The following is a 26,545-nucleotide window of genomic DNA, read 5'->3' on the forward strand; positions in this document are numbered from 1 at the left end:
CTCAGAGGACTTGTCTGCTGCAGCCTGGCTGCAGTCCAAAGGCTCACCATCCCTGTATCCATGATAGAGGGATACAAAACGCCTTTCTTTTAAACAGGTCCTGATTCTGTGAGAATAATTCTTATTCTGTCAGTGAGTTTTGGCTATTTTGCTAGATCAGATAGCCCAAGTGCCAATGAATCTGAAGTTGATGAAGCTAATGATGCCTGTGGCCTAAGCTATTCTTCCTCAAAGGTATCTAAAGTGTATGGTGGCCCACTTTGCTATTCCACGTTCATTGCTATTCCTTTCGAGAAATCATCATTAGTGAGAGTAAATGAACTGGAAGCTGCTGATTATTAATTGGCTTGCTCCAGAGGTACTTGTACCTGGTTGGTCTTCTTCCTCTTCCTCCTCCTGAGAGTGCTCACCAGTCAATTTAATCGTTTGATAATACTATATAGTATTCCTGCTTGCCTCTGGATGGCTTCTTCTTTTGATGCTGTTCTTTTTCTGTTTTGCCAACCTGAGAGTTTTCTTTTGGGCGCCACCATATCCACCAGTTTGTGTGAACGCAGAGAAAAGCTCTCGACTTTTACTTAAAAAAAAAAGTATATATATATATATATATATATATATATATATATATATATATATATATAGTCAGTTTGAAGGCTTGCTTCTGGGATATGTTTTGCCAAGAAATGTGGACCCCAGCCTGTACAGCTTTCATGACTGCAAAAACTCAGAGTCATGACTCCTGAAATGTCCCCGAAGTACTTAATGGCTACTGATGGGAAAATAAAATAACTGAAGTAGGCTGTTTCTCTCTGTACACGTGCTCAGGCAAAGAGGCAGCAGCTGCAGTTTCCTCCAAAAGGCGTATGACCCACAGAATTAGGGAAAGCTAAGCAGAAAGTGATGGAGAATTATAGACAGAGAACTAAAATATGACAAGTCAGCTTATTTCGAAAGAGATCGGCGGCCATCTTCCGACACAAACCGGGATATGGCCAGCGATCTACTGATCCCGGCCAGATTGGTATAATCGAAAGCCGATTTTGGCCGGTGCCAACTGCTTTTCGTCGTGGAGCCGGCCAAAGGTTAAAGGGGGCATCAGCAGGGTAGTGAATGCGGGACGGGGCGGGGGCATGGTTGCAAGATGGCCGGCTTCACCCCATAATGGAAAAAAGATGGCCGGCTCAGACGAGCATTTCGCCGGCTGCACTTGGTCCATTGAGTTTTAGGTCCAAGTCACAAAAAAGTGCCCCAATTGACCAGATGACCACCGGAGGGAATCGGGGATCACCTCCCCTGACTCCCCCAGTGGTCACTAACCCCCTCCCACCCTCAAAAAAACAATTTTAAAAACTTTTTTTGCCAGCCTCAAATGTCATACTCATGTCCATCACAGCAGTATACAGGTCCCTGGAGCAGTTTAGTGGGTGCAGTGCACTTCAGGCAGGCGGACCCAGGCCCATCCCCCCCCACCATGGTGGTAAATGGGAGCCCTCCAACCCCCCCCCCCAAAACCCACTGTACCCACATGTAGGTGCCCCCCTTCACCCATAAGGGCTATGGTAAAGGTGTAGAGTTGTGGGGAGTGGGTGTTGGGGGGGCGATTTGGGGGGGCTCAGCACCCAAGGTAAGGGAGCTATGCACCTGGGAGCTATTTAAATTTTTTTTTTTACTTTTTAGAAGTGCTCCCTAGGATGCCCGGTTGGTGTCCTGGCATGTCAGGGGGACCAGTGCACTACAAATGCTGGCTCCTCCCACAACCAAATACCTTGCAATTCCGGGTTTGAGATCACCAGCACTAGTTTCCATTATCAGCAGAAATCAATGCCGGCCATTTCTAAAGCCGGCCAAATACTGAGATTTGGCCGGCCCCGACCGTATCGAAACGAAAGATGGCTGGCTTAATTTCTATTATAGGTTGGGAACTATGGGCTGCCCCAGCTGCTCTGTGGTTTGGGTGTCCTCACTTCGATTAAGGGTGATAATGCTAAACGTCCGCAGCTGCTCTTCCCATTTGGAAGCTTGCATGTCCTTTATTGGCGCCTCTTTAAAACAGCTTACTCTGTGCTTGCACTTTAGAGGTATTTCGTTACATTATGAGCTGGTATTTGAAAGCGTTTTAGCTCCAGTTATAGTAAACTTTGTTTTTCCCACTGTATGCTTGTGTACACTTGTTTGTTTGGGGGGGGGACTTTTTTGCCAATTCTTGAAAGGTAACTGGTGTGTGGGTTTGGTTTCAGACTGGGTGTTAGCTGGTAGCTTAGCATATACTCTGCATTTTGTACATGTGACCAACTCTCCATTCTCTACCCTCCAGGAGTTCCTTGCTGTGTGTGATGTGCTCCCTCACTACCCCCCATTCTCTCTCTCCTTTTTTGAAGCAGGCAGCCTCTGGTCCCTTGGAGCCAGCAGATTCTTGCACCACAAGTTCAAGGTAAGCTCATACCTCTCAGCCACCTCTTCCCTTTCTGCTATGTAGGTACTAAACAAACACTTCTTGCATCTTGCAGGACAGCTGGCCAAGAGGATTGCAAGAGACAGCTGTGAACTGTAATACACTGGACTCTGAGAGCCATGATTGTTTCTACCCAATTCATTGTACAGATGTCTTGTTCTCTATTGGACACATTCGGTTGTGGCTGCCTGTGGGGGTGCGGGGGGGGGGGGGGGGGGGGGGGGGGGGGGGGAAGAGGCCCTGAGAATGGATGTGTGCATCCCTTATGGTCAAGGGCTCCCCATTCTGTCTCTGTTCTTTGCATTCAAATCTTACCTCTATTTTCACCAGGTTCACGGGTATCCACAGCAGGTAGTTTTTTCTCCTGCTTTCCACTCATGTGTCTCCCTGCTAGGTTCCATCCTTCTTTATGTGGTGAACCCCAGTCCCCTTTTATGAAGTGCCCACCCATTCTCAAGGTTGTTGGGGGTGGGGAGGGGGGGAGCATATATGCAATATCTTTTCCACATTATTCAACACAGTCCTACAATCCTCCATAGTTATGGAACAACAACATTTCTAAATTCTAGCCTGCAAACTATTTTCAAGGTGGCCACAGGTACTGAGCCCTTAAGTCATGGTGAGGGAGAGGAGGGTTTCTGGTTACAGTTCCTAATCAAATTACCTGCAGGTGGCTACAGCCTGGTGGCTGGAGTGGCCTAGTGGTTAGAGCACTGGTCTTGCAATCCAGAGATTGCCAATTCAAATCCCACTGCTGCTCTTTGTGATCTTGGGCAAGTCACTTAACCAGTGGCGTAGCCAGACCTGACATTTTGGGTGGGCCCAGGGCTGGTATGGGTGGGCACTGTGTATACAGGTGAGAGTGGCATTTCTTGAGATACTCCTAGGTGATGCCTTAGAGTGCACTTGATGAGGGATTTCTAGGAGTGGAGGAGTGGCCTAGTGGTTAGGGTGGTGGACTCTGGTCCTGAGGAACTGAGTTCGATTCCCACTTCAGGCACAGGCAGCTCCTTGTGACTCTGGGCAAGTCACTTAACCCTCCATTGCCCCAGGTACAAATAAGTACCTATATATGTAAGTCGCATTGAGCCTGCCATGAGTGGGAAAGTGCGGGGTACAAATGTAACTAAAATAAAATAAACAGTCTGCCCAACAGCTGTCCAGCATCAATATGGACCACATACATACTCAAAGCCTATATAACAAACTTTAACACTGCCAATTCTGAACACACAAATACTAATAACAGTACCTTTAGAAGGGCAGCAGTGAATATACACAGCAGCAATATGCGTCACTGGAGGAGTCAGACTACTCAGACTGATATGGATCCAGCACAGACCACATGCCAGAAGAGTCACTTTGGTCACATGCAGAGCACGGACCAAATCTCATCGATTGCCCATCATTGGCTCTGTCCTTCCCTGCTCCTCTATTCCTCCCTGTGGCCCGACATCGGTCCTGCCCTCCCTTCCCTGCTCGCCTCGTCCATCCCTATGGCCTGGCATCGGCCCTTCCTTTCTCTGCACTGGCACCCCATCTATCCCTATAACCTGGCATCAGCCCTCCCCTTCCCCGCATCCATCCCGTGCCTGGGTGTCGGCCCCACCCTACCTCGCCCCTCCCTGTGGCCTGGTGTCGGCCCTGTCCTGCCCCCTGCTCATCCCGCCATGGTCTGGCATGTCTGGGGCACACCACTGCAGAGCTCACCCCACCCAGAAACCTACCTACATTAAATATAAAACTTTTTTTTAAATTTTAAGCTGGGCACAGCAGAGAACTTCCCCACCCCAAAACTCGCCAATGTAAAAAGATATGCAACTTTAAAAAAAAATTATTTTAAACCTGGGCATTGAGCGCACTCCACCCAGAAACCCACCTACATTAAAATTAATTGTTGGCGGGTTTATGGGTGGGGATGGGCACTGCACTGCCTGGGGGGAAAAATGCATATTTAATGATTCAGTGTACCTTTCTTCCCCTGGGCTTTGGGGAGCACACCCCCACCCAGAAGCCCACCACCAGCAAACACTCACTGTACATGCTGAAAAGCGTTTATTTTACCTGGGCAGCTGGGCTTCAGACCAGATTTGTATGTGTGTGGTGGCGGGTGCGGACTCTGCTACATGTTCTAACTCCTGGGGGGTCTCGCTCTAAGCTGAGGGCTGACCCAGGCGGCAAGGGCCCAATGACGTCTTTTCTAGCGGTTCCGGATGCTGCTGACTTGGTGGAGGAAACCCGGCGGCACTGGTACACACGGATGTTTCTGGGCGGCACCGACCTGAACACAGCGGGGGCACTAGGGGAGTGATGCGGGGCGGGGGCTGGTGCTCTGGGGCTGGGAGAGCAACGGCGATGGGAGCAGTGGAGCACAGTGCTCCGGTGGCAGCGGCTGACTTCCTGGCCTCGACCCGCACTAGGAAAAGGCGGCGAGCGACAGCGGTGGGGGCACTGGAGCGCAGCGGCGCGATGGGGCACTGGAGCGGCTGACTTCCTGGCCTTTGACCCGTCCCACACTGGAAGGAGATGGCTGCTGCGGGTGGGAGGACTGGATCTCTGGAGAGCTGCTGCTTTTGCTGCTGGCTGCGAAGGCGCATGTGACTGGGGCTGAGCCAGGACGGACCTGGGGGGCTGTGCAGCACTCTCGCTGCAGCCTGGCCGGCACCTGGGGGACCAGCGCTGGATTGGAGGAGCGGGACAGATTGGGTGGGCCTGGGCTGTGATTGGGTGGGCCTGGGCCCATCCGGGCCCACCCGTAGCTACGCCCCTGCACTTAACCCTCCATTGCCTCAGGTGCAAACTTAGAGCCCTCCTGGGACCAAGAAATATCCAGAGTACCTGAATGTAACTCACCTTAAGCTACTACTGAAAAAGCTGTGATCAAAATAAATACAAAACATATATTTATGTCCCCTAGCCTGTGCCCTTCTGTACCTGTTGTATTATACTGCAATTGTGATGAAGTAAACATCCATCTAATGCTTTTACCATTGTTTTCCCTTTTCTCCTCAGCACTATATACCATTGCTCAATGTGAAAAGATGACCCAGCTGTTTGTAGCTCCTTTGTGGTCCCCACCAATGTGGTTTGGTTGTGGGTAAGTGTGTCTGGTGATCAGAGAGCAAATATCGTCTAGGCGCTACCTATGGTTATCTGCAAATTTCTACTTGGCAGATCACCAGTGCTAGACAAAGTGAATGATACATACCTGTAGCAGGTGTTCTCCGAGGACAGCAGGCTGATTGTTCTCACGACTGGGTGACGTCCGCGGCAGCCCCATGAACCGGAAGAAGCTTCGCGGGCGGTCCGCACGCAGGGCACGCCCACCGCGCATGCGCGGCCGTCTTCCCGCCCGTGCGCGACCGTTCCCGCCAGTTGAATGACAAGCAAAATGATGAAACGCAACTCCAAAGGGGAGGAGGGAGGGTAGGTGAGAACAATCAGCCTGCTGTCCTCGGAGAACACCTGCTACAGGTATGTATCATTCACTTTCTCCAAGGACAAGCAGGCTGCTTGTTCTCACGACTGGGGTATCCCTAGCTCTCAGGCTCACTCAAAACAAGAACCCAGGTCAATTGAACCTCGCAACAGCGAGGATACAACAGAAAATTGACCTACGAAGAACAACTAACTGAGAGTGCAGCCTGACCAGAATAAATGCGGGTCCTGGAGGGTGGAGTTGGATTTACACCCCAAACAGATTCTGCAGCACCGACTGCCCGAACCGACTGTCGCGTCGGGTATCCTGCTGGAGGCAGTAATGTGATGTGAATGTGTGGACAGATGACCACGTCGCAGCCTTGCAAATCTCTTCAATAGTGGCTGACTTCAAGTGGGCCACTGACGCTGCCATGGCTCTGACACTATGAGCCGTGACATGACCCTCAAGAGCCAGCCCAGCCTGGGCGTAAGTGAAGGAAATGCAATCTGCTAGCCAATTGGAGATGGTGCGTTTCCCGACAGCGACCCCTAGCCTGTTAGGGTCGAAAGAAACAAACAATTGGGCGGACTGTCTGTGGGGCTGTGTCCGCTCCAAGTAGAAGGCCAATGCTCTCTTGCAGTCCAATGTGTGCAACTGACGTTCAGCAGGGCGGGTATGAGGCCTGGGGAAGAATGTTGGCAAGACAATTGACTGGTTAAAATGGAACTCCGACACCACCCTCGGCAGGAACTTTGGGTGGGTGCGGAGCACTACTCTGTTGTGATGAAATTTGGTATATGGAGCATGAGCTACCAGGGCTTGAAGCTCACTGACCCTACGAGCTGAAGTAACTGCCACCAGGAAAATGACCTTCCAGGTCAAGTACTTCAGATGGCAGGTATTCAGTGGCTCAAAAGGAGGTTTTATCAGCTGGGTGAGGACGACGTTGAGATCCCATGACACTGTAGGAGGCTTCATAGGGGGCTTTGACAAAAGCAAGCCTCTCATGAATCGAACGACTAAAGGCTCTCCAGAGATGGCTTTACCTTCCACACGATAATGGTAAGCACTAATCGCACTAAGGTGATTCCTTACTGAGTTGGTCTTGAGGCCAGACTCTGATAAGTGCAGAAGGTATTCAAGCAGGTTCTGTGCAGGGCAAGAACGAGGTTCTAGGGCCTTGCTCTCACACCAAACGACAAACCTCCTCCACTTGAAAAAGTAACTCTTTTTAGTGGAATCCTTCCTAGAGGCAAGCAAGACACGGGAGACACCCTCAGACAGACCCACGCAGTGAAGTCTACGCCCTCAACATCCAGGCCGTGAGAGCCAGGGACTTAAGGTTGGGGTGCAGCAACGCTCCGTCGTTCTGCGAAATGAGAGTCGGAAAACACTCCAATCTCCACGGTTCTTCAGAGGACAACTCCAGAAGAAGAGGGAACCAGATCTGACGGGGCCAAAAGGGCGCTATCAGAATCATGGTGCCGTGGTCTTGCTTGAGCTTCAGTAAGGCCTTCCCCACCAAAGGTATGGGAGGATAAGCATACAGGAGGCCGGTCCCCCAATGAAGGAGAAAGGCGTCCGACGCTAGCCTGCCGTGTGCCTGAAGTCTGGAACAGAACAGAGGCAGCTTGTGGTTGGTCTGAGAGGCGAAAAGGTCCACCGAGGGGGTGCCCCACCCTCGGAAGATCTTGCGTACCACTCTGGAATGAAGCGACCACTCGTGCGGTTGCATGACTCTGCTCAGCCTGTCGGCCAGACTGTTGTTTACACCTGCCAGTATGTGGCTTGGAGGAGCATGCCGAACTGGCAAGCCCAACGCCACATCCCGACGGCTTCCTGACACAAGGGGCGAGATCCGGTGCCCCCCTGCTTGTTGGTGTAATACATTGCAACCTGATTGTCTGTCCGAATTTGGATAATTTGGCAGGACAGCCGATCTCTGAAAGCCTTCAGTGCGTTCCAGATCGCTCGGAGCTCCAGGAGGTTGATCTGCAGATCCTTTTCCTGGAGGGACCACAGACCCTGGGTGTGGAGCCCATCGACATGAGCTCCCCACCCCAGGCGAGATGCATCCGTCGTCAGCACTTTCGTGGGCTGTGGAATTTGGAATGGACGTCCCAGGGTCAAATTGGTCCGAATGGTCCACCAGAGCAGTGAAGTGCGGCAACTGGTGGAGAGGCGGATGACATCCTCTAGATTCCCGGTGGCTTGGAACCACTGGGAAGCTAGGGACAATTGAGCAGATCTCATGTGAAGACGAGCCATGGGAGTCACATGGACTGTGGAGGCCATATGACCCAGAAGTCTCAACATCTGCCGAGCTGTGACCTGCTGAGACGCTCTGGTCTGCGAAGCCAGGGACAGGAGGTTGTTGGCCCTCGCTTCGGGAAGGAAGGCCTGAGCCGTCTGGGTATTCAGCAGAGCTCCTATGAATTCCAGAGACTGGGTAGGCTGGAGATGGGACTTTGGGTAATTTATCACAAACCCCAGCAGCTCCAGAAGTTGAATAGTGCACTGCATGGACCGGAGGGCTCCTGCCTCCGAGGTGTTCTTGACCAGCCAATCGTCAAGATATGGGAACACGTGCACTCCCAGCTTGCGTAGATACGCCGCCACCACCACGAGGCACTTTGTAAACATCCGTGGGCAGAGGCGAGCCCAAAGGGCAGCACACAATACTGAAAGTGCCGTGCGCCCAGTCGGAATCTGAGATACTGTCTGTGAGCTGGCAGTATCGGGATGTGGGTGTATGCGTCCTTTAAATCCAGGGAACATAGCCAATCGTTTTTCTGAATCATTGGCAGAAGGGTGCCCAAGGAAAGCATCCTGAACTTTTCTTTGACCAGGAATTTGTTCAGGCCTCTCAGGTCTAGGATGGGGCGCATCCCCCCTGTTTTCTTTTCCACAAGGAAGTACCTGGAATAGAATCCCTGCCCTTCCTGCCCGGGTGGTACGGGCTCGACCGCATTGGCGCTGAGAAGGGCGGAGAGTTCCTCTGCAAGTACCTGCTTGTGATGGGAGCTGAAGGATTGAGCTTCCGGAAGACAATTTGGTGGAAGGGAGGCCAAATTTAGGGCGTATCCGCACCACACTATTTGGAGAACCCACTGGTCGGAGGTTATGAGAGGCCACCTTTGGTGAAAAAATTTTAACCTCCCTCCGACCGGCAGATCGTCCGGCACGGACACCTTGAGGGCGGCTATGTTCCCGTGGATCCAGTCAAAAGCCCGTCCCCGGCTTTGCTGTGGAGGCGCAGGGGGCTGCTTAGGCGCACGCTGTTGACGAGAACGAGCGCGCTGGGGCTGTCCCTGTGCCTGTCGAGGCCTTCGGGCCGGCTGGGTGTACCTACGCTTGGCAAAAGCATAGGGCGCAGCCTGCCGGGCCCGGGAAAAACGTCCTCCTGCTGAGGTGGATGCTGAAGGCGCCCGGTGGGAGAGCTTGTCGAGGGCGGTTTCCCGCTGATGCAGTTGGTCCACCAGCTGCTCGACCTTCTCGCCAAAAATATTATCCCCCCGGCAAGGGACGTCGGCAGTCTCTGCTGGGTGCGGTTGTCCAGGTCAGAGGCACGCAGCCATGAGAGCCTGCGCATCACTATACCTTGGGCCACAGCACGAGATGCCATGTCACAGGTGTCATAGATACCCCTGGACAGGAACTTTCTGCACGCCTTCAGCTGCCTGACCACCTCCTGATAAGGCCTGGACTGCTCCGGCGGGAGCTTATCTACCAGGTCCGCCAGTTGCTTCACAGTGTTCCGCATGAAGGCGTGGGGTCAGAGGGAAGGCCCACAGACTCCTCTGAGGAGAAATATCTGGGGTCCTCCTCTTCCCCCCACGAGGCCTCTTCCTCGGTATCGGACATAAGCTCATGTAGCTGAGTCCTTAACCGGGCCCGGCTCGACGTCGAGGCACCGAGGCCTCGGTGTCGTCGAGCGGTGGACTCCCGCGCCGGCGGGGACGAAGCTCCCTCCATCGACGTCGACGGGGACTCCACCTGCGTGGCGGTCGAGACTGGTGCCGCAAGCGGCGGCGGTGTCGAAGGCCTCAGCACCGGGCCAGAGCTCGACGGCGCCACAGTCAACGGCGCCGAGGGCGCAAGCACCCCCGGCGCCGGCACAGCCTGGCGCATCAGCCCTTCCAGGATCCCCGGAAGGATGGCTTGGAGGCACTCGTCCAGGCCCGCTGTCGGGAAAGACGGGGGGGCCGGTAGAGGTGTCGGTGCCGGAAGCTGCTCGGGTCCAGGAGACTGCACCGAAGTGCTGGGACCCTGACGCGTCGGTACCTCCACTACCGAAGGGGACCTCTCCTCTCGACACTGACGCTTCGGCGTCGACTCCTCGCCGGAACCGAGAGCCGGGCGCACCGATGGGGACCGATGACGGTGCTTCTTCTGTTTTTTGCGGTGTCCGTCATCGGCGCCCGGTGGAACGGAGGAGGAGGAGGTCGATCCCCCTCGGTCTCGAGGGACCGGGTCAGACAGGGTTCGGTCCCAAGGTCCATGGGCAGAGGGAGTGACCGGGGCCGACTGCCCACGCGGCCTCTCACCCCTACCATCACCGGAGGACCGGCGGGCCGACAGGACCTGTGCTCCTGGGGTCGATGCCATCGGTGCCGATTTCGCGGACATCGATACCGGTACCGAAGAACCGGCCGTCGATACCAATGCCGTCGAGGTCGATGTCGAGGGGCCGGCGCAAGTTCCAAAAAGACGGTCCCGAAGAACTTGCCTCGCAACCTGAGTCCGTTTCCGGAGACCAAGACACAAAGAACACGACTTGATATTGTGCTCCGGCCCGAGGCACTGGAGGCACCAAGCGTGGGTGTCGGTCTGCGAGATAGGCCGGCCGCACCGACCACACTTCTTAAATCCACTCAGGACCTTCGAGGACATCGACAGAAAAATCGCGTTGGCGAAATTAAAGTCGTCGACGGTGGCGGTAAATCACACCTCGAAAAATAAATCGACTGTGCGGCCACAAGGCCGCAACGCGACGCCCCTGCTAGAAACGAGGGAAAAAACAAGCGCGTTCACTCTTTTTTTTTTTTTTTTACAAGAAAAAGAAAAAGGTCCGGAACGCGCGGGAACCAGAAACAAAAAAAAAATAAGAAATTCGCGAAAAAACGCGACGGTTTTCCGGGGCTGACAAGAGAGAGCGGCGACGCACGACTCTCCAGTGCGGAAAAAACAAGACTGGCGGGAACGGTCGCGCACGGGCGGGAAGGCGGCTGCGCATGCGCGGTGGGCGTGCCCTCCGTGCGGACCGCCCGCGAAGCTTCTTCCAGTTGATGGGGCTGCCGCGGACGTCACCCAGTCGTGAGAACAAGCAGCCTGCTTGTCCTCGGAGAACATACCTATTATTAACAGAACTCTGTGCTGTGGAGCTGTATGGTACGGGGGGGGGGGGGGGGGAGAGCCTGGATGGGCATTTGTGTTCCTCAACAGAAACGCCCACCCAGCCTCCCCCTTTACCATACAGCCATGCAGTTTGGAAGGAACAGGTGGCCTTCTGTATGGCCACACATCACACATATGTCCCAAAGTTTCTCTGTCAGAGTTCACCTGTCATGCAATCCATATTGCTGCCTCCTCTCACATCAACCCCAGCATTTGATAATATGTAGTGCACAAAGTAGAGACACACACCCTGTTATATAAAAAATATTAAACTTCTATTTCACAATACAAAAAATATAACTATGTACAATTTCCCCCCTCCCCCCCAAATGTCCTTTAGTGCCGGCCATGTCCTCCTCCCTGAATGGCCGTGCGCAGCAGGCTAATGAGCAGCACCAGAAGCAGCCTCACTGCTCTAAGGTGCTGCTCATTACCCTGCCACTTGCCCCCACCTCCTGCCTCATTGCTGACACTTCCTGCAGCAACTGGTTTTACCCATCAACCAGTTGCTGCAGGAGGCGCAGCGCTGGGGCAAGGGATGGGGCTGGGGAAGGGGATGGTGCTGGGGAAGGGGATGGTGATGGGGATGGTGCTGCGAGAGCTGGAGGTGGTGGGGCCTCCTCCTCCACGCCGACCTCCTCCTCCTCCTGGCCCTCCTTCTCCTGGGCCTCCTCGGCCGCCTCCTGCTGCTGGTGCCCTGTGTATGTAAAAGGATTGTCTTTGAGATCAGCACATCCAACATGGGTTGCATAGTGCAGGAGCTGGCTGGCCTGAGGCGGGGGATGGGGAAAGGTGCGGTGAGTCCTGGGCTATAGCCATGGGGTGTGAGATGCATGAGATGACATGACAGGGAACCCTGGATGCTGGTCTGACTCAGAGTACACAGGCAGACCACACTCATTGGTCAGCAGCATGTTTGCATTATGATTTGTGACTATGGTTGGCTGACCATTTTGGGTTTGTGCTATTTTTTTGGGGGGAAGCACATAACTTTAATATGAGGCAATGACATCCACTAAGAGTAGGACCTCAGGCAGGCATACCATGAAACAGTATCCACCCCAGAAAGGGGGATACAGAAGTGAGGCGTCATCTCATTCACCTCAAAGGAGGTTAGTTGGAAGTTGCAGCCACACTCACGGGAGGGTAGCTGCAACCTCTGACCTTGATCTGGGACAGAGGTGTTATGACGTACTAGTTGTCTATTAAGTCACATGGAAACTGATACTGGACAGGACATTTGCATTATTAAATACATACATTTACAAATGAGTACAGGTGCCCTGTTTATAATACTTATGTTGAGCCCTGATGCGCCATCTCGCTGCCCTGATCATGTCAGAGTTGTTAATCTTGATTCGGCAGAACCTCCGCCAGAGGGACTCAAGGTCCCTCCGAATGCCAAATCTTCTGCAAGATATAAGTTTGTACACCAGGAGTCAGGGGATGACCCTTCTTGCCTTCAGCACACAAATTCATTTGGAAATCAAATAGGAGAGACTCACAACACTGATTGGGGAGGGACACATTACATAGCTACAGATGATCTCATTGAGGTGGATGCTAGAACAGAGAGTATCGTTTGTGTTTTTGCTTTCTAGTACACAGATTCTATTAATGAATGTGCATGACTCCAGTTTGTGCTTACACTGCTGAGGGAGCTCTTATATATGAAGCTACAGAAGGGGTCCCTGATAGGCCAGGAGGTGGGGGGGAGGGGAAGCAAACACTTACCTCTCCAACCTGTCCCTTATCTCAGTCCAGGCTTGGATGGAGAGAGTCCTGGGGGGCAGGTGGTGGTGGTGGGGAAATAGATTTCTCCTGTGCCTTACGCACATGTACACCAGTAGTAGATTTTCTGCTATGCTGAAATTAGGTTCTCTCCGGACAGCCATTTTCTCAGTGAATAGCCATTGGAAAGCGTGCATCGCCTTATATGGACGGCCATGCATGATGGCCGTCCTTACACGCACGGCTCCATATATGGTTCACCATTCCATATATGGATAGGTCAGTACGTGCATGTCTTGGCATGTATAATGGATCCACACATAGACAGCCGGTGACGCATGGACGTGCATGGACTGCCGTCACGCGTGCGGGGCCTACGTGCGGAGTTTCCCTTATATGGGAGTTTTCCTTATATGGATCATTATCAAGTGTGCGAACTTCATATAGACACAATAAAATGAGTATGTTCGTTATATTTCCCATAGCTGCATGTTCCGCAAGTACAGTGCATGTAGTTGCGGATACCCAGGTAGGGGGAAAATATAAGGAACATTGAGAAGTATAAAGTACAGTAACGCATTTCTCACATAACTGCCATATTTTTCCTATACTTTGGGCGCACCTGATTTAGCCGTGTTCAACTACGATAATGGAATATCTGAGGCCAGCCTTTTTCCTATACTTTGGCCGTCCCTGATTTGGCCGGTTCCCAGCATATTAACAAAACAAAAGATGGCCGGCCATCTCGTTTCGAAAATACGGTTGGCTCCTCCCCTTTGCAGCACCGGCCATGGAGATGGCCGGCGCCGTTCGATTATGCCCCTCAAAACATCTCAAGGGAAGGGATAAATGTGGGAACATTTGTGCAGTATTTCAAAAACCATCACAAGAAAACACCTGGTCATTTCAAATGCTATCTGTTCTGCATTTTCCTGAAGGACAAGATACCCTTGACCAAAGAGACAAACAGATGATATAAATTTACGTTCAGCGCCATAGATTACAAATCAGCCCAGAGGTCTTCCATTTGGAGTGGGAGCCAGGAGTACAGGGATAACAGATCAGAGCAGCTACAATGTTTGTACTAATTCCTAAATTCCCCCAAATATTGTAACAAAATGACAAACTAGTGGAAGACAAATGAGCTGTTTATGGACCTTTGCAAGCTCCTTGTGGGTCAGAAATTGTAGAAAAACAAAAAAGGCTACAAACTGCTTTCATACCTTTCATACACGCATCTTGTATGCATGTATGAAAGCAGTCTGTAGCATGCGCAGAGCGACTGGCTGTTCCACGCATGCTCGACAGACCAATTGGCTCCCCCCCTACTCAACTGCTCATTTTTTTTGTGAGCAGCTCATTTGCATCCTGTTTCTTGTGAGCACTGCTCACTATTTCCAACTCGGTGATTTTCACAGAGTTGGAAATAGCGATCGGTGCTTTAACGAGACTCATTTTTCTACACTGTATTGTATATAATATCTGTAGATGGTGAGATTTCAGTGAGGATATCCTGTTTCCTGATGGGTTCATCTTAACTGTTGTTGTACTCTGCCTTGGGAAGCCTGGTGTTATAAAGATGATGGAATATATTGAAATTAAATGGAAGTAAATTTAAACTCTCCTTTCATTGGGGCACATAGAATCATATTTTCACTTTCCGGTTTAAATAAGTTTACATTTTAGATACAAAATGGCTTCAAAACTGCAACCCAGCCGAGCCCCCACACCGCCACCGTGGCTTCAAACCCGCATGCAGCCCAACCACACCTCGTTTCAACCCCCCCCCCCCCCCCATGCTTAAAATATAAGGTGCCTAACCAGTCCAGGGCACGTTAACGCATTAATGCTGAGGTGCCGCTCTAGTCTGCTGCATAGATTCGGCCGGCTGCTGCATCCCCTCCTCCTTTGGCGGGAATTGGCTTTGGCCCATAAGAAGTACATGCAGGAGGAGGCGGGCCAAGGCAGAAGGGAGAAGGACCTGCGGTGGGTGGAGCGGCAGCATCAGCGACGGCAGCATCAGTGAGCCTGGCAGGCGGCAGTGGTCAGCGGCAGCATGGCAGTCTAGAAGGCAGCACTCTGAGTAGAGTCTGGTACATCGCCCTTGAAGGCCAGTGCCCCACAGCGGTGCTTACCTGGCTTACCGAGTTGTGCTGGCCTTGTATTGAACCCTGGGGAACACCACAGGGAAGTGAGCGTGATGAAGTTGAGGACTCAGAAGTTATTACCCTATAAGATTGGTTGGAAAGAAAAGACTGAAACCTTACTGAAATGGCTTTCAACCCAGCCCTCAAGCTACTGACTAACCAGTTTGGTTTTCAGGAAATTCAACATGAATATTACATAAGTCACATATATAAGCACTGCCACGCTGGGAAAAGATCAAAGGTCCATCAAGCCCAGCACTCTGTCTCCGACAGAGGCCAATCCAGGCCCCAAGAACCTGGCAAAAACCCAAAATTTAATAACAATCAATGGACTTTTCCTTCAGGAATCTGTCCAGACCCTCTTTAAACTCAGCAAGGCCAGCTGCTCTATCAAGAGACAGAGTTGCTTACAGTGGAGGCAGCACATGCAAATATTATCTCAGGCATATTCATTTAGCCTGAAAACTGGACTGATCACATGGTCCTTCAGGACCAGGTAGAGAACCACTTTCTTACTGATTGATGTCCATGATGCTTTTTTGATTTTGAGGTCCCCTTAGTGGCATGTCTTTGTTCTATCCACACATAGTGAGAGGGACACTGTCAAAATTGCTGTATCTTAGGTAAAGTGACGGAGCTATGTGCTGATGGGTTGGAATTGTTATCCATGAGATAGTCAAGAGTGTAAGGATATTAGAATGTACCTTCTTTTGTGATTTTGAAATAGGCTGGGTGGGTGGGGTGGGAAGTATTTTGTATGATAACTTGCTGCAGGTTTTTAAAGGAAGCGAATAATACATGTTAATACATAAATCATGATTTACAACAGAATACAACTACAATTCTTGGGGTGCCTCAAATGTAAGTTTTGCAGTGGGAGAAATTATAATGTACAGAAGGGATAATATATTATGTCAAAGAGTTCAGTATAATAGCAAAAATTAAAACAGGATACATTTCTCATAAATCTGAAATATATATTTTACTTCTGGTATTAAAAGCAAGGTTATCTCTGTATGTTCACAAACAAATATTCCTACCTGTACAAGCTGCTGTCTCAGTTTCTGTATTTCTGACATATTGAGCTCACTGAAAAGGTCAGAGACGGGGTTTAGGGATTCTCCTTTCCTTACTGCAGGTGCCCAATAGTCTCCATTCATTTTCACAAGTGACCCATGGATGTGTCCATTCATTCTGTCTTCATTGTTAGGCTCGCCACCATCATCTGCAAATTTCAACCCATCTACTGATATATTAATGTGGTTATTATACACACTATCGTTTAAGTTGATATACTGGGAGAGTTCCTTCCTCAAGTTATTCTTTTGCTCTCGCTCATTCTTTAAGGTTTCCAAGGCTTCCTCTAGCTGGTGATCTGCAATTTCTTTCAACCGAATAGCATCTTCCAGTTGGCTATTGAGCAAAACAGCATCTTCCTCAAAACGCTTAATCTCATGCTTTAGCCCTTCATATTCAACCTGTATTAGAGAAGACAGAGAACATTCATAAGACTAAAACTTTGGTCTTACAAAAATTATCGTTTATTCTTGGTTATTTTACTATTGTTATGTTGTTAACAAAATTGTAAGTTTTATGTTAAACTGTACCTGATGTACACCGCCTTGGGTGAATCTCTTCATAAAGGCGGTTAATAAATCTCAATAAATAAATAAATCCCAATAAATAAATTAAGGCACAAGGCAAGTCTAGAGCACAAAGTATACACCGTCTTTATGATCAATGGTAACAAGGTAAACTTATGCAAAGTTTCACCAATGGCATAAATAATCATTTTACCTGTTCTGTTATTAGAATTGAGTTTTGAATCTTCAGTGCCAGAGACTTCTATGGTCTGTGCCCTGAGAATGGCAAGGACAAATCAAACTCGTGTATACATATAAAGTATCACATACCATGTAAAATGAGTTTATCTTGTTGGGCAGACTGGATGGACCATAGAGGTCTTTATCTGCTGTCATTTACTATGGTAATGAGTCCTATGTAAGTTGTCTGTGTTCGCAAAATTCCTATCTGAAGAAAGGACTTATTAGCTGAAAGCTGATATACTGCAACTTTTTATTTTAATTCATTATTTATTAGGATTTATTTATTGCCTTTAGGAAGAAATTCACCCAAGGTGGTATACAGAAAGAATAAGCCAGACATAGGCAACAGACAACTACATCAATAAAAATCAAACAACTGTAAGTAGAATACTATGCCATAATGTGTACTATGTCAATACAATATACATTATAACATCTTAATAGACAGCATATGGTGTAAGAGGAGGTGGACCATAGAGACACTTAAGTTTTTCAGGAGTTAGATAGCAACAAGGGTGAATAAATCAAAGAAAAATATTTTTAAAAAGAAAAGGTGCATGAAAACCATCTTGGATTAGTTTTCTGTTGGTCTAGTGAAAGAGATCAAGACTTACAAAGATTCACAAAAGGAAGGATAACTGAAACATAAGCAGTTTTAATTTAGTTATATTTAAACACCCTCCCCCCAATATTCAGCTGGCGGGGGGGTCAGTGTTTTTTTTTAAACGCTGATCGTTGCTGGATAAATTATCCATAGATATTCAGTGCTGAGCCATGTCCGGGCACCAGCACTGGCGGATAATTTCAGGCAGGCTGGGCACCAGAGTGCATGTGGGCCTGGCCAATATTCATTTGGGGCCCGTGTAATAGTTATGCGGCCCCGGTTGAATATTGGGCTGGGGCCCACATAACTTTTTTTAAAGAGCCCTGAGCCCTCCTGCCCCTGACAATGCCCCCTTTCCTTCCCCCTCCCCCCAGCAAGAGACTCTCCCCAGAAGCCCCACGCCCCCCAGGGTAGGCCTTCCCCCCTGGGCCTACCTGTATCCCTGGTGGTCCAGTGAGGTCGTTGGGGGCAGGAGCACAGCCCACTTGCTCCAGCCTCTTGCGGTGCCTGTCCAAAATGGCTGCCAGGACAGGCATCGCAAGAGGCTTGTAGTACTTCGTGTATTATCGAGAGCTGCTGAAAGAGGTTGTAGCAGCCATTTTGGATGGGCACCACAAGGAGAAGGAGGGGACTGCACTCCTGCCCCTAACAACCCTATTGTACCACAAGGGATAGAGGTAGGCCTGGGAGGGAGGGGCCTATCTGGACGAGATGTGGGGCTTCCTGGGGGGGGGGTGGCTTCTTGCCGTGGGCTGGGGAGAGAGCGAGAGAAGGAACATTGTCAGGGGTAGGGACGGGGCTTGGGGTCTCTTTTGGGGGAAAAAAAGGTTATACGGGTGCCAGCACCCGCATAGCTAAGCGACCTAATTTAGGACAGTTTTTGAGTAGTCTTAAATTAGACCGCTTAGCTATGCGGATGCTGGCACTGAACATCACCAACACCCACATAACCTCTACTCCTTCCCAGTGCTACCCCCAGCACTGCCCCTGATCTGCCCACTTTTTAGTTGGGCAGTCTGTCAGGATATTCAGTGGAATTCTCTAGTTAAGTGCTGTGAATATCCCCACTTAGGAGGTGGAAAGCGATTTAAACAGGCAGGAGAGGCTTCTGCCTGCATAAATCACTTTGAATATTAGGTCCCTTGCCTTTAAGAATTAACCAATCAGAATTAGAAAATAAAACGTTTCCACCAGCAAATCAGGTACCAGGTTGATGAGTGGTTTAAAATGACTTTAACCACATTGAGCCGCCATCTTGATGTTGGTGAGGAGGCTTGCATACCCTGATGATTCTGAATGCTACTTTGGTGGAGTATAAGTTCCTGTTAAGGGAACATTTGCCAAACTGTTCTGAAAAGAAGAGATAAAGGGTGAACTGCAGGTACCCCATGTTAGGGGTTGTAGTCTGGCTAGTGACTTGTTCACATAAACATTAACTTACTGAAACTTCAAAAGTTACAAAAAAAAAAAGATAAATTATTCTACATTTTGGGGCCAATATTCATTTATTCAAATAACTTTTAACTGGACATTCAGTGAACTTAACTAGATAACTTTAACTGAGTATCATCAGTAGTCAGACTTATCTGGATAAACTTAACTGGAAATTTTTGGAATGGCTATTTCTTCAAGACATACCAAACTAGTCAGTTTTTCAGGATAGCCACAATAAATATGCATGAGATACATTAGCATACAATGGAGGTAGTGTATGCAAATTTATCTCATGCATTTTCATTGTTAGTATCCTGAAAACCTGACTGGCTAGTATGTCCCAAGGAATGCATTAAGAACTTATTTTTGTTGTAGATTCAATCACTTCTAATATCCTCCATATTGAATTGATTGTAACATAGGCCTCCTAATGTGTCATTCTCCTTATTTTCTACCCTAATTCATTGTATTTTATTGTAAACCATTTAGATGTTTTTACTATTTGAGTTTGAGTCTCTTCGGTCCTCCTTCCCTCTTTCTTTTTTTGTTGTTCCTTCCACTTTATTATTATTTTCAACATATCCCAACAAATGGGATAATACGGAAATATACATATCCCTTACTATAATACTTTGGAAACCAAAAGAAGAAAAATAATATACTTTCATCCACTATAAATGCAATGTGATCCAAGAATTAGAAATTAATAAAATTAACAAAATATTCTTAGAAAAATAATCCCAAGACTATCATATATCCGTAAAGCTCTCCCCAGCCTGCTCTTAACAGCGTATGATATGAGTCTATGCAGTGACTTTTATTTCCTCTTTAACCACAAGAAATTCTTCTAATTGTTTAGGTTCAAAAAACTGAAATTGTTTACCAGGAAATATCACAAAATCTAAGCAAGAAAATTTAAGCACAAAGTTGGCTTCTAAAGCCAATATTCTCAGCCGAAGGGTCAAGAAGGCCTTACGCTTCCATCTGTGTCTCTCTTGAAAGGTCAGAAAATACACAAACTTTTGATCCCAAAAATTGTGTCCCCAAATATCTAAAAGAAAGTTTCAGAACAGCATTCCAATCTAATTCAAAAGCAAAGGATACCACCATAGTAGTTCTCTGTGTAATTATTTCTAATGAGGATTCTAAAAAGGATGTTAGATTCATATTTTCTTGATCTTGATCTCGCAGGGCCTCTCCAACAGATTTCCCCAAGGCCAGTATATACTGGGCTCACATAATAGGAGGTAATGAATCTCCAGATCCCCAGAACCTCAATTAAATATTTCTTAACCAGGTGCTATAACAGCAGACCTGGGAAAATTGAGTAACCTCAAGTCTTCTAATCTGATTTTCTAGGTATTCCAAACGACAATGTATAAAATTCTTATCTTTAACTGTGGTTAAACCCAAAGTTTCCAGTTTTTGAATTTTACTTTCCAAGGAATCCAATCTAGAGGACTGCTGAGCAGATGCTTGTGCTTGAAGAAGAGCAGCCTCTGATAAAACTTTAATATCTTTAGTATTTTCCAATGCCAAAGTTTGTAAAGAGGAAAGCATGTCAAATGCAAGGTCCCGTGGAGGGGCATTTTCGAACGGGAACACCCATTTCTAAGGGCGTCCCGGCGAAGGGGCGGGGAAACTCGTATTATCAAAACAAGATGGGCATCCATCTTTTGTTTCGATAATACGGTCGGGGACGCCCAAATCTCAACATTTAGGTCGACCTTAGAGATGGTTGTCCCCGGTTTTCGGCCATAATGGAAACCAAGGATGCCCATCTCAAAAACGACCAAATCCAAGGCATTTGGTCGTGGGAGGAGCCAGCATTCGTATTGTACTGGTAACCCTCACATGCCAGGACACCAACCAGGCGCACTGCAGTGGACTTCACAAATTGCTCCCAGGTACATAGGTACAAGGTAAGGACCTTGTGTGCTGAGCCCCCCAACCCCCGCCCAAACCCCACTACCTACAACTGTACACCACTACCATAGCCCTTACGGGTGAAGGGGGCACCTAGATGTGGGTACAGTGGGTTTGTGGTGGGTTTTGGAGGGCTCACATTTACCACAACAAGTGTAACAGGTAGGGGGGGATGGGCCTGGGTCTGCTTGTCTGAAGTGCATTGCACCCACTAAAAACTGCATACTGCTGTGATGGAGCTGGGTATGACATTTGAGACTGGCATAGAGGCTGGCAAAAAATGCTTTTATGTTTAATCATTTTTATTGCAAAAAGAAAAATAACATTACAAAAGCGCAATTATCACAAACTTATTTTGATTAATATCCCCCCCAACCAACGCCCTCCCCTTTCCTTCCCTTTCCCTCCCTATCCCTCCCTCTTATCTCTATACTCCCCTCCCCCCCCTTATCCCTCCCATTCTACTTAGTCAGCCACTAGGGTATCATTATTAGTTAACAAGTCTACTCCTGGCAGTCGGAGACATTGTATTGAGGAACGGGCTCCAGATGCTCTGGAACTGTAGTCCAGCCTTGGATTTGAAGTCTGCTATTCCCAATCTTTCAAACCGCAACAATGTTATCATTCGTGTCCGCCATTGCGAGTAAGTGGGATCTTGTCGGGACATCCATTCCGTTAATATCACTTGTTTAGCAACCATGATAGATTTGTGAACAAAAGCTGTAAACCCCGCCGGGACAGGATGTATAAGTTTCGGACGCCCCAGTAATAGGGCAGAGTCATATGTCCACTCTGTCTTCCAGATTTTTGAAATGCAATGAGTCAAGTTTGTCCAAAAGCGAACCAAGCCCCCACAAGTCCAAAGCATGTGTCCCAGCGTGGCTCCAGCTCCCCCACATTTAGGGCACTCCCCCCAGGGCGAAAGTCCCATGTGGAAGGCCCTTCTCGGGGGAATGTATAAACGGAGCGCCACTTTATATTGTGTTTCCCAGTACGAGGTTAAAGTAGACTGCTTGCATATCGTTAGGATGTGTGTTTTAAATTGTGAGACCGTCAGATCTATTGGTATGTCCTGTTGCCACATGTCCAGCAATCTAGCGTAATCTAGTTCTTCAGCAGTATCTCTGATATGTCTGTGATGAAATTTAAGTGGGACCCTTTGTTGCGCCGCCAGAGAGAAGGCCGAAGCCAGCTCCTCCTGGACATCCTCTGTCAGATCCTCCCACGGCAGGGATTGTACATAATGTCTTAGCTGGAGGTAGTGGAATTTATCTGTAGGAGATAGTGCAAATTCTTTTTGTAGTTCTTCAAACGACCGGAGCTTTCCCTCAGGGGTGATGACATGCGATAAAAACACCATCCCTTTCCGCCTCCAACGCTGAAACGCGGGGTAGAGCAGGCCCGGCCTGAAGTCTGGGTTTCCACATATTGATAGGTACGGAGTGGTTTTTGCCGAGAAATTATGAAGCTTGCAAATCCATTTCCATACTGCTTTTGCTGCTCCCATTATTCCCGTTCTTCTCAATATGTGAGGTATCGGGGGACCCTTTGTGTGCAGGTAGCTGCTGAAATGGAGTTCAGGATATATCTGCAGCTCCATGGACGTGTTCGTGTAGTCTTGGGTGTCTCTAAACCAGTCATTTATGTGGCGCATACCACTGGCCACAGTCATGTGCTTGATATTCAGGAGTCCCAGGCCCCCATATTCTTTCGGTATACACAACATGGAGTAAGGAAGGCGAGGCTTTTTCTTTTTCCATATAAAAGACTGTATTATTTTTATCAATCTCTGCTCGTCCATCCTCTTTAAGAATAGCGGGAGAGTTTGAAATGTGTATAGCCACCTGGGAACTATGACCATGTTGACCAGAGCTATCCGACCCAGCAAGGAAAGCGGTAGAGGTCCCCAAGCTAGCAACTGCTTGTTAGTGTCCCGTAACAACTGCAACACGTTCTTTTCATAAAGCTTAGACAGATCCATGGGGATAAACACTCCCAGGTATTTCAGAGAAGTCTGTGCCCATTGAAAAGGGAAGGCCCCGGGCCATGTTGTGCGCACCTCCGGGAACACTGGAAGGGCTATAGATTTGTGTAAGTTTAGTCGAAAGCCTGAATATCCCCCATATATCTCAATAATCTCTAACAGTTTCTCTAAAGATCTAGAGGGCTCCCTCACTACCACCAGCAGGTCATCTGCATAAGCTAGAATCTTTATGGTGTGACCCGCCAAAGTAATCCCCTGAAGATCTGGAGCTGCGAGGACCGTCCGTATCAGGGGTTCCAGGGACAGGAGGAACAGCAATGGGGACAGGGGACAGCCCTGCCTTGTACCCCTCCCAATCTGGAACTCTGATTCTCTAATGCCATTCATTAGTACTCCCGCTCGGGGTTGATCATAAAGTGTTCTTATAGCTTGCATAAACCATCCCTCCAGGCCCATTACCTTTAATGTTTGAAACATGAAGTCCCACCCGACCCGATCAAAAGCCTTTTCAGCGTCCAGGCTCAGGATCAAGGTGGGCACCTCAGCTTGCTGGCTAGACGCTATAGCCAGTAGAGTTTTCCTGACATTGTGAGCTGACTGACGGCCTCTCACAAACCCCACTTGCTCTGGGCCTATCAACGATGGCAAACATTGCGCCAGACGTTCCGCCATCATTTTTGCCAGTATCTTTATGTCAACATTTAACAGGGATATTGGTCTATAAGATTCTACTTTGTCTAGGGGCTTCCCTGGCTTAGGGATTAATGTTATCAGCGCTGTATTAGCATATCTCGGGAAACTTCCCTCCTCTATGACCTCCTGATAGTACTCTAGGAGTGCCGCCAGTGCTTCCCCTGGTAAGATTTTATAGTATTCCCCGGATAGCCCGTCCGGGCCTGGCGCCGACCACAATTTTAAAGTTTTAATCCCTTGTTGCAGCTCAGACATTGTTAGGGGTTTGTTTAAGATCTCTAATTGTTCTTCCGTCAGCGTAGGGAGGCCTATCCTCTGTAAATATTCTTGCATTTTTTGTTCATTAGGGGGCGAATTTGCCTGATATAGGTCTGTAAAATATTCTGTAAATGCTTGCCCTATCTTTTTGCTATCTGTGATGAGGTTACCCATGGGATCTTTAAGTGAGGTCACCACCCTTGGCGCGCCTACATGTTTTATTAAACGTCCCAACATCCTACCTGCCCGGTTTCCAAACCTCTGCAGCTTATATTTATAAAACAAAGTTGATTTCATTTCTCTCTCATGCAGCAAGCTGTTTAATGCTATCTGAGTGGCTTTCCATTTTTCTAGAGTGGCGGGTGTGGGGTGCCGCATATGTCCTCTTTTGGCCTTCTGCAACTGTCTCTCCAGTAGCAGTATGCTGGCTGCCTTCCTTTTATTTTTGACACTGCAATAGGCTATTATAGCACCTCGTAGAACAGCCTTGGAAGCTGACCAGAATAATTCCGGTTGGGTGTCTGCATGAATTTTGTTATGCTCTATATATTGTCCCCAGCTTTTCTGTATATGTTCCCGCAAATGGGGGTCAAAATGCAAATGAGCTGGGTATCTCCACCCTCTCCCCCCCCCTGGGTCTGGTGTGAGTTTGAGGTCTACCCACACCATCGCATGGTCGGATATTGCTTCTGGGCCAATAACTGCTGCGTCTACTAATTGAAAAAGAGATCGAGCTAACATGATATAATCAATTCTGGCAAACGTACCATGAGCCCTTGATCTGTGCGTATAATCGCTCTCTCCGGGGTGTAATATCCTCCACGGATCTACCAGATCAAGGGTTCTGTTAAAAGTTTGGAATTCTCAAGCCCGCGTCCCTCGATATTGAGAGGCTATAGTGTTGGAACAATCCTGATGGGGGTCTATTACTGCGTTAAAGTCTCCTGCTACTATCAAATCTCCTCCCCCATTCTGCAAGCATTTCCCAGTTAAATCCTTGAAAAATGCTGCATCAAAGTTATTGGGCCCATAGAGGACTAACAACAACAGAACCCTCCCTGACAACCATACTCTTAATAGAATGAAGTCTCCTTTGACTCCTTTGTCCAGTACTGTGGCTTTATACGGCAGTCCTTTACGAAATAATACAGCGACTCCCCCTTTCCTACCCTGAGGAGGGGCCGCAAACACTTCACTAACCCATAGTTTTTGTAATTTAAGGTGCTCTTTGTCTGTCAGGCATGTTTCTTGTAAGCATGCTATATCAGCTTTATATCTTTTTAACATGGTTAAGATCTTGGATCTTTTAATCGGGGAGCTTATACCACCAACATTCCAGGATATTATTCTAGTGGTCATTTTGTCCAATTTCACTATCCTCATCAAATTTGCCCCTCATTTTTATAATTCTACTCCCTCTCCAAAATTTTTTATGGTCCCCCCAGCTCCAGGTTCGCTCGTTCCCTTTATCCTCTTTAATATTGGCCCCATTGTAAACCTTTATGACCCCAATTTGCCTCCTGCCCAAGCTTTTGATCCCTCTGGCTTCCTTCTTTGACTTTTTTTCTAGTCCTCCCCCCCCTCTAATCTCCCCCCTCTCTCTCCGACCCTTAGCCATCTGCCAGGCCAATGCCTGGTTTCAGCTAGAGATCACCTGGTTGGCAGGGAGCCCTTCACCCCATTTAACATGTAATTCCTTACTTACTGTAACTATATTATATTAATACGCTGTCTCACAGCAGATGTTAAATTTGCCCTCAGTCCTCCTCAGAGATACCTTGTTCTCGCAATCCAACTTTAGCCTCTTCCGGAGTTTTAAACATGCGCCATTGTCCTTGTAGTGAGACTTTCAATAATGCTGGATATTGGAGCATGAAGCGAATTTGCTTCTGCGCCAATGCTGCGCATAAGTGATGAAATTTTTTCCGTTGCTCCTGGACCCCGGCAGAGTAATCCTGAAACATAAGGACTGGTCGCCCCTCGTGCTTTAGATCCCCTCTGCGGATCTTGAATCCATTTAAAACTTCCAATTTGTGGCGATAATTAAGTATCCGTGCCACTATCACTCGTGGCCTCGTCTGGGTATCATTTTTACGTCCCACGCGGTGCGCGCGCTCAAGTACTAAAGGCCCCAGAGAGTCTGACAGTGCCAGTTCTTTGGTTAACCAGTCCGTGAGCCAGGTCACTATATTTCTATCTGGAATGTTCTCTGATATACCCACAATTCGTATGTTGTTTCTCCGGGAGCGATTTTCCAAGTCTTCTAGTTTATCTGCGTGCTCCCGGAGTTGTTGTTTTAGTTCATGAATATCTGCGCTGTACCCCTGCGAATCATCTTCTAGGGCCAAGACCCTCGTTGTAAGATCCTCCATGTGAGTCTCCAAACCTTCTAATTTGGTATGGTAGGCGTCTATCTTATTCTCTAAGGCGTCCCACTTGGGCTGCCAGGCCTTTGCTACCGCCGTTGTCAGTTGTTCAAGTTGCGATGCTGAAAAAACCCGGTCAGCCTGCTGCGGTTCGCCCGCCATTTTGAACTCCGGGGTAGGCACTTTGTTCTTTTCTTTCTCCTTTTTCCCGGTACGTAGCGCCATTCCAACTGGAGTTTTGTTTATATATTTGTCCATATAGTCTCACTGTGGCCAGCTGTTGATTTATAGGCGCTAATGAAGCGA

At 48.5% G+C, this 26,545-nt stretch overlaps 1 protein-coding gene across 1 annotated transcript in view; it reads right to left on the minus strand.

Annotated features, from left to right (window-relative positions):
- Nucleotides 1-26,545, minus strand: part of BICD1 (BICD cargo adaptor 1) — a 1,008,636-nt gene that overhangs the window by 574,900 nt on the left and 407,191 nt on the right. The window contains exon 4 of the mRNA XM_030213885.1: nucleotides 16,189-16,626. Within this exon, the coding sequence (XP_030069745.1) occupies nucleotides 16,189-16,626 (438 nt within the window). The remainder of the gene's footprint in view (nucleotides 1-16,188; nucleotides 16,627-26,545) is intronic.

The sequence above is a fragment of the Microcaecilia unicolor genome, chromosome 9 (genome assembly GCF_901765095.1).
Source record: "Microcaecilia unicolor chromosome 9, aMicUni1.1, whole genome shotgun sequence".
Classification (NCBI taxonomy): domain Eukaryota; kingdom Metazoa; phylum Chordata; class Amphibia; order Gymnophiona; family Siphonopidae; genus Microcaecilia; species Microcaecilia unicolor.